The sequence below is a fragment of the Struthio camelus genome, chromosome 2, assembly GCF_040807025.1.
Source record: "Struthio camelus isolate bStrCam1 chromosome 2, bStrCam1.hap1, whole genome shotgun sequence".
Lineage (NCBI taxonomy): Eukaryota > Metazoa > Chordata > Aves > Struthioniformes > Struthionidae > Struthio > Struthio camelus.
In genome coordinates this window covers 2,608,631-2,626,570 of record NC_090943.1, presented here as the reverse complement: position 1 = coordinate 2,626,570, position 17,940 = coordinate 2,608,631, and the positions used below count along the sequence as shown (strand labels likewise).

At 43.1% G+C, this 17,940-nt stretch overlaps 1 protein-coding gene across 5 annotated transcripts in view; it reads right to left on the bottom strand.

The window, feature by feature from the left end:
• Positions 1-294: 294 nt before the first annotated feature.
• Positions 295-17,940, bottom strand: part of SNAP47 (synaptosome associated protein 47) — a 31,823-nt gene continuing 14,177 nt past the window's right edge. For 3 of the 5 annotated variants that reach the window (XM_068934071.1, XM_009684165.2, XM_009684164.2), the window contains exons 3-5: positions 15,742-16,226; positions 11,661-11,791; positions 295-2,935 (exon numbers count right to left, since the gene is read on the bottom strand). In XM_068934071.1, coding sequence (XP_068790172.1) covers positions 2,789-2,935; positions 11,661-11,791; positions 15,742-16,226 — 763 coding nt within the window. In that variant the 3' untranslated portion in view covers positions 295-2,788. The other 2 variants (XM_068934072.1, XM_009684167.2) reach the window with 1 other exon arrangement.

Sequence of the window (17,940 nt, the reverse complement as noted above, 5' to 3'; positions counted from 1 at the left end):
CGCTTTTTTAGTCCCCTACCTAAGAGTTCAAGCAGCTTCTGTGCAATGGTCTCCAGGACAGAATAGCAAACACTGCGCACACTGTGCTGACATCCACCCCCAGCCTTCTATATTGTCAAGATGAGGATGGCTGATAGCCACCTTGGTACTAATCCACTTTTTATATATATATAAAAAGCTTGTGCTACAAGACAACCAAACAAAAAATTCTAAATTGTGTTCTACAGTACGATAAAGAATGCGCAGAATGTTTGTATCACCACTTCCCAGCCAAATGAATGCAAGGGAGAAAAATCACTATTCCAAGATATTTAATAAGACTGAAAGTCCTCCGAGCGGATGACATTCAGCTCAGCAGCAAACGTACAGCTCTAGAAAGGTTCACTTCTTAAAAACAACACTACAATTTTGGTTAAGCATGGACATGTCAGACTAACACAAAACACAAAGTACAGAATCAAATGCAATGGCTAATGCTAAAAAACACAACAATAAAAATGATGGCACAAAGAATGCTAAACTAAACTAAGTGCATCTAGGATTTTTGGCAATCCTGGTTTAGACCAGTTCAGGTTAGAGATCCGTTCCCAGTCAACACCAGGTTCAGTTAACATCTATTTTGTGCAAAGTGTATTTTTAAATTAATGAATTACTTATGTAAACGTTATCTTCTCCTTACAGTACAACAACAGTGATTTGGGTATCAGAAACAATCAAGAAATAGAACCCCAGACAATATTTTATTTCACAGTACATATTGTGGATGTATATATAATCACCATACTCAGCAACTAGATACAGTGCATGCCAGTAACAACTTGGACTGTAAAGGAAGGACTTGCAGTGCAGAAGTACAATTTACTCCAATACTAAGAAACTAATATGAAGTAATACAAAACAAGGTAGAATAAGGTCTTGAAAACAACGTACTCTATGTTATTTACTATACCTTTCTTTAAAAGGTAGGCTGTATTACTCTGAAAACAGGAAAAAAATCAGCTCAACTATCAGTGGAATAAACAGTTCAAAGCTTCACTAGTTAAAAATATCGCACCAATAGTGTTGTGGATTGTATTTGGAAAGCGACACAAGAAGAATTCTGCAAATATTAAAACACTCGAAAAAGAATGAAGTGATTACAACAGTTACTTTGAACTAAAATAGTTGGTAAACTGTAGAAGTCACTGAAACGTGAGGTGACCAGCAAGTCTGTCTTTCAAGTTCTCTGCTACAGGCAGTATATATAGGTTAATCTGGACTCTTTTCTAGGTAGCAGCCAATGAGTTAGGAGAGGAAAAGGTCTCCACCATTTGCAGTCCAGAGGAAGCTAACTGTAAACTCAATGAAATCTAATGGATAGCGATTGCCTTTTACTTTAGACGCACAGGACTACAAGAAGTCTTGACATGCTTCACCCCCAATTAGTGCAAATAAATAGTAATTGCAAGATAGATGGACTGCACTACAACAAACGATACAGAGGTGACTGCAGCTCCAGCTATCGGTCCCTGAACCTAAGCATCTGGAGCTGACACACAAAAATGCTCCCCGTAAAGACCACATCTAAATGGCTGGATGGGGAGTTCCCTGGAAATGAAGGACAGATAAGCAAAGGGAAAAGAATCCTTCCGCTCACAGCCACAAGAGATGTGGCAGCCCAGCTCCAACAAGGTATTTAGGCAACAAATTAACTGCGCACTATGTTGATATCGTTCTGAGGACACTGCAACCATCTGACTATTATCAAAAAAATACAAAGGCATTGTGTGCGAGTGAAGGATACATGCAGTGCGCTCGAAGAGATGTACTGAACAAATGTGCTGGTGAAGAAAATCACTGCCTCCTCTCCGGAATTAATTCTTTCCTTAATTGTGCGGTTTAAAACGGGGGCCAGGGATCATGACAAAAACCTGCAGACGATCATCAAGAATCAGCAATGCCTTTTTGGAAAAGAGAAGCATATATTTAACTCTGACACTTACTTTTAATAAGTGACTTCAGTAAGCAAAACACTTGCTCAATGACAACACAGCTAAATCTGCTCATCAAGTAGATGTCTCAACCAATAACATGTATCCAACACATGTTATCCGTATTAACTATCCATCTCTTCTTGCTTTCCCAGGATATGGCAACATAGAGCAGTGGCCACTAACCCTTCACTACTCTTATGAAATTCCTGAGTACATTAAAAACGTAACTGAAACCTATTAAAGCTATTCTTTCAATGATCACAGGGTTTTATCACCATCTTCTGCTCACTTCAGCGCTAACTTACAAAAAAAGTCCCAATGACTTACAGTTAGACATCTGGGCCTTGGTTCAGGTATTAGCTATTTTCAAGAAAGACCTTGAGAGAGAATTAACAGGCTGTAATCATCTAAAGTAGTCTCATAGGCAGTTTATTTCTCCCTCATTTCTTTGTTGCAATAAAAAAAATGCCTTTCAAAAGCAGTAACATAAAACAGCAGCATAAAAGTTGATTCAGATGAAATCACACCACTTCATATTTACAGATTATCTGTAGCAAGGAATTCACTACCATTGTTTCACACGACTAAAAACCTTGGCGTTTTTAATCCTGAAACGGTCTTCAAAAACCAGCCAAGTCTGGAAACATTTTCGCAACTCCCCTCTCTGAAATCCCACATCAGCAGCACAGTATTCCAGACAATATTGCAAACAGCTCCCATAAAATCAAAGGGTCTATAAAGAAACAGTCTTTAAAAATACAGTTCCCCAGTCCTCCTTTTTTTCATGTCACCATCCCCAGCAGCCGCTGTGGGGGCTACGTTAGTTTCTTTATTCTGCGGTTCTGCTTGTCGATATTCAACGTTGCTCGGTCTACAGAGGTGGTGATGGAATCGAGAGCTTCATCCTGTCTCTCCAGTTCTGCCTCTGCTTCTAAGGCAAGGCCCTTCAGTTTCTTTAGGATCTGTCAGAAGAAAAGACTGAGAGCTTTCAGTGAATGATCCAGCCTGCTCTTCAAGAAGTGTTACAGATAACGTGGCAATTAGTTAACTCTTTGCTTTAAATGGCCATAACGTTTGCCGAACTCATGCCCTCAATTCTGCTGGCAACATCCTAGGGAAAAAAGGTGCAATTCTTGTGCTGATAAACTGAACTGAGATGTGCAACACTGAATTCGACTACAGCACAGAAGTATCAACTCTGAAATGCTAGGAAAAAAAAAATCAGAGGTAAAAATCAATGTAAATTCAAGTTTTTGTTGGCTCTGTTATTATCTCCTTGGTAGGTCTGCATCTTAGAGAAGCAGTTTGTCCTGAGGTACTTACCACACATCCTGAGAGCTGACGTGGGTTGTGAACACCGCTGCTGCAAAATCGGAAAGCATTTTGACTAAAGGTTAAGCAGGGATCAAGTCAAAGAAGAACAGGGTAAGTTGTTTTATTACAATCTGCTGGAGAAAGAAGTGGCACGGGGTGGAGCAGAAGGGAAGAAGAGAGAACTAGGCAACTAAGCAAAAGCATTTTCAAGGGACTAGAGGTGATAAGGCATGAATAGATGCCAAGGTGGTCAAAGAGACTCAGGCTGTACCCAAGATGAGAAACAACTTAAGCACTGGCTACAGCCCTGATCCAGGTTAAGCGTTATACTACTAATCAGCCAATTTATGCTACACTTCACAGGTTACTGTTTGCATGTGTGATTGTAAGCAAACACCCAGAGTTACTCTATGATTGCCATAAGACACTTTGTCTGAAAACCCCTACAAATAGTGGTCCAAAGAGGGCAAAAACCTCTGAAGTGAGAGTGAAAAAGCTTGGTTGGCAAACTCTTAAGGCCAAGAGACATCCATAACGATCACCTACGCTGATCTTTATGGCTTTTTGACTTCTAATTTTTATCAGTTCACACAACAGTTTCCAAGAACAAAGATCTACGATGGATTTCTCTTGTGTTGTTTAATTCCTTACCCTGTAAGGTTGGCTCTTTTTTAGCAGTAGACTAAGGCATGCGTTATATCATTGCCTTTTCTTCCCCCTTGTGGCTACTCCCTTAAGAAGTCTGTCAGCGCGAAGCGAAACGACCTGTCCAGCATGTTTGACTGGACTAGACTCAGCTGCATTTCCTTAGATGCATCAACTAGAGATTTGGAAGACAAACCTACATGTGGATTGAGGTATGCGGCTTCTCAGTTCCCTCAGATTAGAAAGTGGTTTCCTCTGCTGTCACCACTGGACTACACGTTCGCCTACCTTAGACATCCACGGAAGGATCCCTGACAATAACACATTGCCTGGTTCATAAGAGGAGCTTAACCAATCAATTGTAAATAGTAATTGCCAAGAAAACAAATTATCCTACCACCACTGGTCCATGACATCAACTCTGGTGGTACCAGGTAATATTACTACATTACCTAGATAGTAATTTAGTAACTAGCATCTAAGTAATACTACTAAAGATACCAGTACTGCAACCTGTTTAGCATGATACATCTGTGGCTTTTTGGTAAAGTAAGGCAAAAGAGGTGTACTCTGTTCCTTGGTCTAAATTTTTGTTGCGTAACTGTTAGCACTTCAAACTCTGCTTTTTTGTTGTTGCTTTAGAACATATATAATAAGCTCTCAGAAAGTGGCTGTCAAACATCGGCAGTCCCTTTTTCCACATCTGGGGCTGCATTCCGTAGCAGTTCAACAGTTTGTAGTTACACAAGTCACCGCTTTGAGAGAAGCGGTGAGCAATATCATATCTAACTGGAACGGCAGGGGAATTTTATATAGACAAAATGCATCAGCTCAAGCTGGATGTTAGCCACAGCAGTGATGTTTATCGTATAAAATATCTCCCAGCTCCTTCCATAAATCACAAGCAGCTAGAAATACGGCTGTGTGAATAACTGCTTTTGCAATTTGGCTGCCAAAGTAAGAACACGCAACAAACCACAGATCAAGCCTAATCTACCTTGTTCTGTTCTTACCAAAGCTACAAGCTGAGAAAATTCTGTTTCTGTCCCAACTGAAACACGTTAGGTTCTTGCAGTCTAACAGGAAAGCGAGGCTGAATTCCCCAAACTGGGGGTGGCAGATGTGTTTAGGATATGCACCAAAAAGGCAAATGACGTGATTGAATTTGTTCAGTGTGACTCAGGACACAGATGTGAAGCAGGGTCTCGACTCTCTCGAGGGAGTGCCTTGACTTCTAGGATGTGGGAAGTTCAGAGGTGGCCCTCCCTCAGTCCTTCTTTTGAGCTTCTTCCACTCAGATAATTATATATCTATACAGACATATAGATATACAACATAAAGTAGCTACTACTACATAGAATGACTCCTGCAAAGCAACACTGAATGTAAATTTGCGTTAATAAAAATCACAGCATAATTAAGGCTGGCAGACACGTCTGGAGGTCATCTGGTCCACTTCCTCCAACTAAGAGCAGGGCCAGTTTCAAAGTTCAGTTTATAGAAAAGATCACTGGGTTTCAGTTTCCGCTCCAGTAAACGCTTAAGTCTTTATACTAATTTAACAGAAGGGAGATCTCACTGCTTCAGCATATCCTAAAGGATGGCAGCGAGAGGTGTGTGCTGCAAGGATAGAGCTCTGGGTTCAAGCTCACCCTTGCCACCTACCACACAGAAGGACTAGCATACAGGAAATCTGGGCTCTGAGAGATTAAATTGCTAAATTTTTGGTGAAAATATACCATCATTAACAGTTTATTTTCCTGGAAGTTTCGGGATACTTTCTCCCTGTTTCTGCCCTCTCTCCTCAATCGAAGCCATTTATGTGTGTACATATATACATACATTAAAAAAATACACATTTCTATACATATATATGTACAATCTCAATTTGCGGATGGTTTAAAGAGGACCCCGACAGCACTCTTTCAGCAAATTTCCCAAGCATTTTACACAAAAGCATTCAGAAATTTGCTTTTCAGCACAGCAGAACAAAAACAGCAGTGTCTGCTGATGCCTTCAAGATCACTGGCTTAATGCAAGCGCCAGAAAAGTTCCTCTGTCCAGCCAGGATCCCCATCTTCGGCTGCCGCAAGGCACGCTTTTGGCTATCTCTCATCAAGCACTGTCAAGCAGCCTGTCAACTTCAGTGCTCCCGAGTAACGTCCTCACCCAACCGATGTTAATTTGTGAAATCTGCCGAGGTAAGTGCAGCAGGTAAACGTGATTACACTTAGTGCAAGCCTCAAACGCACCTACGCAGCAAATTTGGGAGGTGGCACAAGAAGATATAGAAAGGAACCAGGGACACTCACCCCTGTCTTCTCTCAAAGAGGCACCAACTTTATTTGTAAATTAAAAGTGTGCCCACAAATGCCCAGATTTGCCATGAAAAACACTTCATTTTTAGTTTTAAACTAGATTGCTTTTGATGGGCTTCACATTCATTAAAGCATACTAACATTTAAAATACACAAAAAGACACAGTTGTTGAGAACAGAAAAGCTTTTAAAATATGCAAGCAGTAAAGCGGAAATTTAGTCAGCTACAGGGCTCTACTCGGTTTACCTGCCAATTAGGCTCTGACTTGAAACACTGCAGGCAATGATGATGTGGTCACTCATATTAAAAAAAAAAAAAAGAAAAGAAAAGAAAAAAAGAAGCAAAGCAAATGGCTCACTTTCATCTGTTAATTCCTTGCCTAAAAGAGTCTGGTAATAAATCCCTTAACCCTTCATCTGTTAGCATCTTCAAGTGCTCAAGTTGAGTGCTACTGTCTACCCAGCGGGACCTGAAATGGTTAAGGTGCTCTTCTAGCACAGCTCCCACAGCCTGCTGGATCAGCTACTGGAATTTGAAGTCTGGCCAAACCTGGTCACTATTTTTGCAAAGCAAAACGATGGCAAGATGTCTAATTATCAGTACTCTAGTTCTGCCAGTTGCTAAGATAAGCGATGCCTTCCGCGCCAGAACATAATTTGGGTTGTCAATCAAGACGCGAAAAACTCAGCGTGAAACACTTTTCTATTTGTAACGTAAAGCCAAACAGCAGACATGATTCCATCAAAGACGTTTTTAAGGAACACTTCCCTCAAGCAGTGCTTATCCTCACATCGAGACAAACTTGAACAGCCTCAGATTTATGCCATAGGATTATAATTTGGAAAGTCTGCTTTAGCCCCTCGGCTCTGACACCGACTTTCTGTGCAACTTTAGGCAAGTAACTTAATCTTCCCATTTTTTTCTCTCCTCCAGCTGCAGCGGGAGCCCAGGTGACTAGCTTAGCTGGAGACACTCACAGCGCAGAGCCGTAGAGTGACAGGTGATGAACCCAAGCCCAAGAACTTGCTCAGTACTTAACACAGTTATTTATGCCTTTGCCGCATCACCCGAAGGCCTAAACCCAAAGCATCAGGCCCACTACAAAAATGGTTTGTATCCTGAAGGCCTGACAGTGGAGGCCTGAGCTGGGGTCCTGAGCTGCCAGCATAACAATGCAGTTTAGCTAAAGCTTCTGAAATACCATCTCAGCACACTTGAGTATCTGGCACTGAAACTAAGGTAAAGAACGTGCTGGAATACAAGAAAGTCCACCAGTTTGAACCCCTTGAAATCCTCGCTTAACCTACTCTGTTATCCCTGAGTAACTGGGATGAGGCCTGAATGCTAGAACAGAGCACGTAGAACCCAAAATCAGAAACGGCTCTTGGATGCGACTCCCTCAGCCAAATTCACCTATTAGTCACTAGTAAGTAAGGAACTATCATTTGCAGTGCTATGAACTGTGGTGTGAACAAAGGTTTTGAGAGCGGTAACCGTGATGATTTAACACACGGCTCCACCTCTGTGCTTAACACAACGCAGAAGAGCTGGTGGGGGCGAGGAGCAGACCTAAAATATTTCAATTCATAGTCTCATTCCGAAATCAAACTCACACTTACGGGTCGAGCGACTTTGCACTGAAGCAATTAAGGGGCCTGCCCACATCCTGTCCTGCTGCATCTGGAGAGAAGCAGGGAAGCAGCTTGGAGCAACACCATCTTAAACTATCACAGCACAACTCACTAGAGGACATTTGTCAAAGTCTCATGTGACACAAGTAAGAAAAAGGCATACGCCACTTGTCATAGCAAAAAGATACGCATTTGCACTGCTTTAACGTGCTCTGTTTGGGTAGTTTTGGATCGCAGCTATCAGCGCTTGTCTGTAGCTATGCAAAGCACAGATGGTTTTTTGTCCAATTTGGAGTTGCATTGGGTGCACACTACCCAAAACTCTAAACCAGTCACCGCAGAAGCACTTCTACCTGCTCTAGGAATTCGGGCCACCTCTTGTAGCACAAAACCTCCTAGTATAGACAGTTCGAAAACTACTGGAACAAGCAAGTTTGAGAAGAGAGCAGGTACCTTACATCTGAAGCATACAACAGTAGTCAAATTTTAAAGCATCGGCTGTTTTGGGCCTGTGGCTGTTAGGAGAGGATGAAAGGGCTGCTAATTACTTATTTCTTATCTTATTCTTAGTGGCCGATTCTCCTGTTATTTCTTCTTGGGCTGATGCAGAAGCCTGATTTTATCTACTTTCTCAGGGTGTACCAAGCACTCATAGTACTGGGTGCTGGGGCAAAGTCTACTCCCTGGTCTTGTCTAGAAAAAACACACCCAAGCAGTTTCACAGGCTTAACTACGGCTTTTTATTTTGGTACCATCAAATCTTTAAGTTACATGCAAGCAAATACAAAGTGTTAGTTGTGAGGACCTCAGCTCTCTCCCCAGATTCTGCCTTCAGAACAAAAACAAAAAAAAATTCAGGGCACGATCGTTACATGCGTCCGCTAAGACTACTCATCTGTCGCTCGCTACTGGCCGTGGCACATGACCATCCTATGAGCAAATCTAGTATTTAGCACTCAGAACGAACAGTTTCTCAACAAAACGCCTTTTCTCTGACCTAACAGTTGTGCTTTCCTGAGACGAGGGCATGACAAAAGGGTAAATAAGCACTGAAGAGACCGAACATAGCGAAGGACTGAAATGGAACCATGCAGAACGGAAGAGATACCAAGGAAACATCACAAAGATAGTCATCGGGACGGGCGATTTCTCAAATGTTACAGAATTAACTTCTTTATATACCGTCTCTGCCTTTATGGCATACACAATGTACAGACAGAGTAAATATCAGGGCAACAGTTCTTTGGCAGGAGAGGCTTAGCAGAGGGGAAGTTAGAAAGCATTGGTTTGGCAAAATAAATTCAAATCTAGAACAAGAACTCCTACTCCCCCTCCTCGACCACAGCCCTTAAGCCAATATTATCACATCCCCTCCCACACCCAGTGACATTATGTCAGCCAGAGCGAGGCGGTAGGCAGAAGCTCAGCCAGAGACCACAGGAACTCCGCGGGCTTCTTTCTCCATCTCCGTAGCACAGCTTAGGAGCACAGCTCACACCGCCACCAGCTCTGCATTTTTAACATAAACGTCCCTTCATGAAGTCTTGGCGAGGTCTTTTACTCAGGCACCCAATCGCAATTCCAGACTGCTCAGCGCTTCCAGCTCTAATGGAAGGAATTTAATATCAATTCAGCAAGTCCTGTTGCAAAACATCTATTGTTATCACTCTGTGAGCAGATGTTTTTGAGAGAGGAAGAGAAGTCAACCGGAGAGAAAGCTAAGCAATGGGGAAGAAGGTTATCTGTTTATCACAAATTCCTCTTCTTACCTCTCCAATTTAAAAAAAATTCTACTGGTCTTCTCCACATCACAGGTAGAGAGAGGGTTAGAACAGAGCTCTTCTGGGTTTAGGATGTTTGTTTTGTTTTTTTAAAACATACGCTTGCATTAAAGATAAACAAGGAATAAAAAAGATCATGAACAGTCTTCAAGAGAGGAAACGGCTCAGAAAAGTGCTGTAGTGATCAGTACAGGGACCCCAAATACCTTTAGCTCACTCACGGAAGTGTGATGTTACGGTTGTTATTGTCTTCAGCACACATTAGCACTTTATACTTATAACCATCAGCCATCATGTCCTGCTCATTCTCAAAGCAGGAGAAGAACTGATGTGGTGCCGAGCATCTGAGAGCAGCTGCAACAAGAAAGCTTGCACCAACGGCTTGTCTAAGACCACTGCCTGTACTGCTCATTGGTGAAACGCTGACAAAAGGAAAAAGCAGCAGACTACATCTCAGCAAGGAGAACCCTGCATCCTAGATCATGACTGACTTCTTAAGGTCACACAGCTGAAAACAAGACACAGGGCTCTGGCCTCCCTGCCCTGCATTCTGTTTACGGGCTTCACTTGCTTCCCAACTACAGAATGGCTGAACATGGATAACAAACTTAGATTAAAACCTTGACATACCTTAGATGTCCATTAAAAGGCTTACTGAGATGCAGCTTCGAGCTCCTCACCTCGCTGCTTCTAAAGCCAAGGGAGAGCGCTCCGATTTAAAAATTCTTGGCCTGGCATAGTATGAATAAAGACTGCAATTGGCTCTTGGCTCTTGTGAATCCTGACAGTGGGGTTTTTGCTGTTTGTTTGTTTGGGTTTTTTGGTTTGTTTGTTTTTAAATAACACTAGCATTTAACACTGTTTTTGGTCCACTATCCAGCAGAGAGAACTTCAGAAGTTTGGATATCTGCGCAAGTTAAACCCTCACCTACCCAACTGCCTTGGGGTTAGTTTTAATAAACATTTTTCTCGCAGTTTGTCATTTTTAGTCACTCTTAAGTCACTGCTATGAGCTCGTGACTCTCAAGTGCACTCAGCCATGAAAAGCTGCTGTATTCTAATTCCCATTTATAAAATAAAAGACAGGGGCTGCAAAACTGCAGTCTAGACTGAGAGGCAATAGGGTTATCAACGACTTCCCATGATGCTATCGCTAAACTACAGATGGAGTAGTAAAGAGAGAATGAGATGCTAGAAAAAAAAAAGATAGGAACAAACTTCAAGAGAATCTTTAATCTGTAACCACATTTTCTGATGTGGCTGCAATCACCACCAGTAAATCTATTTTAATTGAAAAACAAGTAAAACCACATTTCTTTGCTTTCCCAGTTAGTTCACTGTTTCATGTAACTACATATTATGGATAGAGAAGGTTTCTTCACTAAAATGACTCTAAACATCAGCTGCAAGATAAATCCCCTAAATGGTTCTTTAAGGAAACAATACCAGACTGGATGAGTTTAAATAAATAATTTTTTCCCTAGCAGAGTCTCCAACCACTTCCCCTTCTCCATCCATGCAATTGCTAGATTTCACACTTAATTCCCAACTACAGGTTCTCCTTGCGTGTTTACAAAACACTTTGCTCAGGTTTGTGGATATTTCTGAAAATGAACTGCTGCTCCTTGGTAAAAGGAGTAAGGCAGGATAGAGAAAACACAGGAAAGCTTGAAGTGATATGTGTACTTGCTAAACTCTCTAATCTTCAGAGGAAACAGCTTAAACTTGAGGGTTTTCCTTGGGTTATGACCCTCGTTTGATATATTTAGGCTGCTGCTAATTCCCAATTTGTCTAAAAGAGTTAAAAACAAACAGGAGGTTATCAATGTATTTTGATCACAGGCCTGACTAGTTTTTAAAATACATCTATCTACAGTCAGGGAATATATTCTTAACGACAGCAGACTATGTTTCTGATGAATGAAGAATACACGTTACTAAGGAAGGAGTGAAGTGACCATTATATACAACCACAGACAGGGTTATCTCAACTCTACCTGTTTAAGCTCTTTTGTTTCCGACTCGGAGATCTGTTCTTGACTCTGCAGCTGAACCTGCTCATTGTCCATCCCTTCTCCGCCTCCCACCGGAGAGCCGGGCTGCACCACGCCTCCCAGGAGTCCTGTGGCTGCAAGAGAAATTCCCATGGTCAAAGACTGCCATCTCCTGCAATAACGGAGAAGACTAGTGGTAACAGCAAACACTGATCTGTGCTTTGCTCAGCAGCAGTTTCGGAGGGGGACAAGCGCACTTAGAGAAGCTAAGCCCAACCTTGCCTTGCCCAACCTGTATTCTTCTAGAAAGGCTTCCAGCTGTATTTTGTACAATACAGAACCCGGAGGATACCAGGCTGCCAATAGACGACCCGCTATTAAAGGCAGCGCCTGGAGAACAGCTTTATTTTGTGCTCGGGGCGTTCATCCGAACAGAGGGCAAAGAAGCAGCAACGCGTTCCCAATTCGATAAAATGAGGAATCTTCCTCTGCTGCCTCTTCTCACTTTAATCTTTTAAATTAAAGAAATTAAAGGTGGTGGATCACAGACAGAGTCCAAGAGTCAAGTCAGCACACCTCTGCAACAGAGGGACCATCCCGACGCTAGCAGCCACCCACCGCTAAGCAGCAGGGATGCGATTCCTGGTGTAACATGCCACCTGTCTTATTTAAAGCATCAGCTCTTGCTGCAGTATCTGATACTACCCAGTAGGGTGGCAGGGACACGCAGTAAGGAAGGGTTGTTACTTCTGATGTAGATGAGTGCTAAACACCCAAGACAAACATCTCAGCTTCTAGAGGTGCTCCAAACATCTCCAAAGCGCTCTCTCACTTAAAGAGGCACCGAGAAGGAAGGAAGCCAACGCTCTCGCTGCCACCTGCGAGCGCACCGCCCGACCTCGCACAAGGCAGTGACAGCAGCTGTTGGAGACACCGGGACAGAAAGCAAGTCGGAGGCGAGAGCTCACCGCGAGTCCGAAGAGCTGGTGCCCAGCTGGCTGGCCGACGACATACGCTCGGCTGCTTTGGATAGCATTTCTGCTCCGCGGAAAGGGAGACAAAAGCTAAAACAGAAGTACCAAACCCTAAATCCTTCTCAAGTAATTACGGCAAAATCATAATCCCTGGAATTAGTCGGTTATCAGTCTGAGAGTTACCGGACTCGAGATTTAAGACAAGCGGGTCATTCACTGTACTGCTGTGACCCTGCCCAAACGCGTCTCAAATTCGAAGGGGCTAGAAACCAAGCGCACGAAAACACCGCTTACGGCAAACGACTGTTGCGATCTCCCGTAGAGGGCAAACCAGGGGGAGGGAACTGCAGACTTTCCTATCGCAGCAAACAGCCAGACAAGCTTCTCTGTGTTTCTTATCAGCTGAATGTCCCCGTACGCTAATTATTTCATTAAAAACAAGAAATCTATCCACCTCACTCCATTCATCTTACTGAAGACGAGAACAGGAGGAGGCCACAGCAAAGGCGCGCAAAAAGAACGGGACGGGGAAGGAGATCAGGCGTTTCTCTTCAGTTTTCTGTTAAAAAGGAGGGGCAAGCGAAAACAAAGGCAGAAATATTTAGAAGGGGCTGCAGAGCAAATTTGGTTTGGTTACACCGAGCTGGACCGTTGCGCTGGCACCACGCGAGGATGAGGAATCGCCAAGTTTCTGAACAAAGTACTGGAGACCCGACGAGAACGCAGCGGTCGGCACTAAACATTCAGGAACTCTGAAAGGGATAAGAAGTTATGAACGCCGGTTTTCAGCTGCAGGATTAAGACAGCACCGCTTTCGGATTGTTATACCACAAACGCACTGTAGGATTTCTCGCACCTTTTTCCAGGGCAGCTGTTATCTACCGTTACCGAACGCATTACTAGCTAGGAAAAGCACTGGTTTGATCCAGCGTGGGAGAACCTCTGTTACAAAACAAGCTTTGCTCTGCTCTGTCCTTAGCGTGCAATTAAAAATCCCATCCGATTTAGTCCAAAAGAATAGTCAGAAAAGGAAGGCAAAGCAGTTTTAAAACAGCTTCAGATACAAAACACTTCAAACCTCCTTTTTCTATATGAAATCAAGTGAAAACTCTTAGGAAGGACAGGGGTTTCTTTTGTTGCATTTGTTTATGCAAACGTGCAAGGTGCACAACTTGAAAACAGTACTTGTAAAAGTAGGTAGCATCCAGATGACAGCACGACAGTTAAAAATGATGCTCCTTACTCAGCACTGCAGAGCGAAGAGCAGCAAATGCTACGAGCCAGTTCCCTGAGACAAACGTACCTCCACTGCAAAGACATTTCTGCTATACGTCTCTGAGGCAACACGCAAAGTTTCTGTGTGTGTTTTCAGATAGTGCACGCGTGATGCGTATCTGCTCCTGTGTACACACGGACTTTTTTCCCTTCTTTCAGGGAAAAAAGAAAAAAAAAATCACTATTTCCACCACGTGAGCAGCTATGGAAAAACCCCACAGGTTAAAACACAGTCCATGACTGCCACCTTGCGACAGAAGACGGACAGCGACAGACTCCAGGGAAGGAACAAACAAGGGTTTTGGTGGAGTTGGAGAAGTCATGATTTCCATAACCTCCAGTTCTCTTCATTGACATTTCCAAATCAAACAGCCAAAATGCAGGTGGCGGTAGGAGAGCAATATCCTTGACTCACTGACTCAGATGCAAACAGAGTAGAGCAGTGGGAAATCAAGCACAGCAGGGCTGTATAACTAATTATTTTATGTAACCAGCCTTAAGACCATCAGGAACTGAACACCACTTTGCTGGAATAACTCAGTGCTCAAGAAACCAGCAGGTTGTTTTTCCTCTAAGTTGTTGTGCTGACATTTTAGTGCCAGATGCCCAAGACTTACTTCCTTAAAAATTAACAACCTTTTCCAAGCTATGGCCCTTGACAGCTCGTCAACAAGAGAACGTTATCCTCCCTGCTGAAGTCCAGCTTTAGCTTGGTGCACAGAAATAGACCCATCTATTGTTTTACTATATCATTTTTCTATTCATTTTTAATATACTGGCAAAAAAAAATACTCACAGGTTTGTTCTTCTGTCACTGATCAGTAAGAAAAAGATAAGATCCAGTTATGTTTTCATAGTATTAAATTCTTAAAGACAAAGATTCACCGGCTCTGCTGGTGAATCCAGGCTTGGATTACAAAAAACCTCCTACAAAACTTTAGAAAAAGCAATAGTAGTAAGGTATTTTATTACTGTTGTGAAGGGTTTCAGTTCCTGCCGTGTTTTCTTAACGTGACTGAACCGTGCAGTCATCTAATCAGAGATCTAAAATCTCAGAAAACCAAACTCAGTTTCTTCTTTAATCCAGAAAGCTGAAATTCTCAAATAATTTTCCCTTCCAAAAAATAGAATTCAGTTTTTGTTAACATAATGTTTATCCAGCATATAATTTAAAAACTGGTTGAACTGGAAGTTTGTTTTAAACTTTCTTCAATTAACTGGAAAACAGGTTTAATAAAGAGATGCTTCCAGCTTCAAACTGCCAAAAGTAAAATAGCAACGATACAAGACTCGGAATCATGCAGTCAGAAAAGGAGAGTGGATTTACCCTTTCCACAGAGGGGCATAATACTGAATTGGTGACACTGGAAAAAAGAAGGACATTGGAGTTAAAAAGCAAACCAGCAGTTGAAAGAAACTCGGATTAAACTAATCCTTCTCACAAATTGGTGCAGTTTGTGAAAACACCAGCTGAGAGCACGACATTAAAGAGCGCTTGGCATGTTCCAACAGTCAGGCCCCTAGAGACACCTCGGATTCAACATCTACGCTCATAGATTTTCCTAAAGTATCCCTGAGAAAGCAAATTCAACTATATTCAAACAAGACCACACACTTCTGTCACCTCTACCCTCACACCCTTCCTCTTGCCAAGAGGGCCTAAAGTCAACTACCAGTTATTTCTTGCTTTTTATCAACAACATAGCCTCACTGCTAGGGCAGGGAGGAAAGGCCTTGCCCTGTAAACATCACACAATATTCTGAGTTCGAAAACCACCTGGAAGCTTTCGGAGCTAGTGTTATTGCTCACTGATGGATCACGGCCTGTCACATACCTGCTTGCCAAATGGAGGTGCCCAAATCTACCTGAGGAGACTTCCTGGCACCAACAAATCCCAGGGCATCTTCTAAAAACTGTATCTTCTTGCTAAACTGCATCTCCAGGATCGGGATTGCTTCTGGCATCTTCGCTGACAACAGCCGGTAAGAGGTATCAGGCTTACCAATAAATCTCTGGCGAACACTGATTTCATATGGCGTATGAACTCTGATATCATCTACATCTTTTGATTCAAACCGGTGAATGACCTGAGAATTGCAGTCACTGATTTCCAGGCCAGAAGCGAGGAGCGTGAGTTTTCCTGGCTTGACATTTGAGTCTGTTCTGTGGGTGATAATAACTGGAATTCTAATTATGATTCCTTCCTGGTTCTTTGAATCGGAAACTGTGGCCGTTTCCTTTGGCTTGGCTTCCAATGGCGTTTTCCAGAGCTTGCTGCTAAACGGCCACCAAGAAGGAGATTCGAGTTCAGTCAACAACCTAGCAGGGAAAAGAGAGCGTTAGAAGAATGAAGGCCAATAGGAGGGTCATGCTACCCCACCAATTCAAAGCAAATTACCACAGATGCAAAGATTTCTTATTATTGAATCCAGCACTCTGCTATTTCACATCTCAATCCTATTGATAACTTACTAGGATCCATTAAAAAAAACAAACAAACAAACTTACTTTCCTGCATCTGCTATCATGATGGAAAGTGGTCCCAGAACCTCACTGTTCTCATGTGAGAAATCCAGCTTCCAATTAGATTTATTCAGGCCAATTTACACCCATCTGTTGGGCTAACACTGCCTTTTAGCTCGATGTTTCCACACTCGGCACTCAGTCCTTCTGCCTTTTTCTGTTCCCCTCTGCCTCAGCCCCACAGGTTGTTGCCACCCTTTGCTTTGCCCTCACTCCCAAATTCCCATTGCTCGCTGGAACAACGCAGGCACAAAGCTCAGGCTCGAATGCCCAAGAGAGATTGCCCGCTGGGTGCCACCTCACTTTCAATATTGGCATAGCTCTCTATGGAGATAAGTCTCATAATTGGCAAACTATTAAAGATAATCGGATTCACTTTATGGAGCAATTAAGCAACACCCCCAAAGAAGACTATATTACCCCCTTCTAGCCAGAGGATACATAGGGAGTCAAGTTCCTTATTTCTAACCACGAATATGAACAGCAGGCACCTAAGTTCATCAGCTGCAGGCAAGAAAGACACAACATATGTGTGTACAGCTACAAGGAAGAATTAATGAGATATGGGACACGACACTGCTGTTGCATTTTCTATCCCACAGCCCATTCCCCCTTCCGGGGTCTTCTCCCAAGGATGAACGAACATCACAGGTCTCTTTGGGTCTAAGCTTCACAGGCAGGCCTTCCACTGAAAAAAAAAATGGGAACGAAGGGAAAGGCACTGATTTCAGTTTGATTTCCCAAAGTGCTGCGCTGCTCATCTCTGAGCATCCCTCTCTAGGTCTAGATGGGTTACAGGGAGAGCCAGAGTTCCTTTGTTATGACACTCCATTTTTCCCATTCTCTTCTTGTCCCCTGCCCTTTTCCCAAATCCACCCTGCTAAAAGAACAGACCCTCATCAGAAAGGGAAGAAAGAAGCTGAGATCATCGTAGTGGGCTAACTTGGGGAACATCTGTAGGAAAACACATTAGTTCTGCCCCACACCACCTTCTATAAAGATTTCTCCCCTCACTGTGAAAATCCCCATGCCTAGTAAGGAGAACAAATCCCCGTCAAACTTCAGCCATCTTCTGCACCCATCTGCTTTAAATCTACCCTCTGTCTAAAAGGCCAGGTGAGGTGACCCATCCTGTATACCAGGATGACTCTGCCTCAGGGCCTGGAAGGAAGTCTTTCGGGCCAACTACAACTCCCCACACAATCGACAGTAACTGCGTATCCCCCTCTCCCACTGTGCAACCCCTTTTCCCACCAGCCACTGGGCAAGCAGCCACCTCCCCTCTCACCCACAGCAGCTTCTCGTGTCCGTCTGCAGCTGCAGGCAGCTGTAGGATGAGGCAATCGGCTCTCTGGGATGTATCTGCTGCTCAAGCAACCCTACCCAAGCATCTCTGGAAAACAGCAGTGAGCTGGCTGGAAGCATCCTACAGGCCAAATGAGCTTGCAGGCCACCAGTCTAACCAGGATGCTTTAAACTAAGGTTTCTCAGCCTGTCCGTCAATCACTGG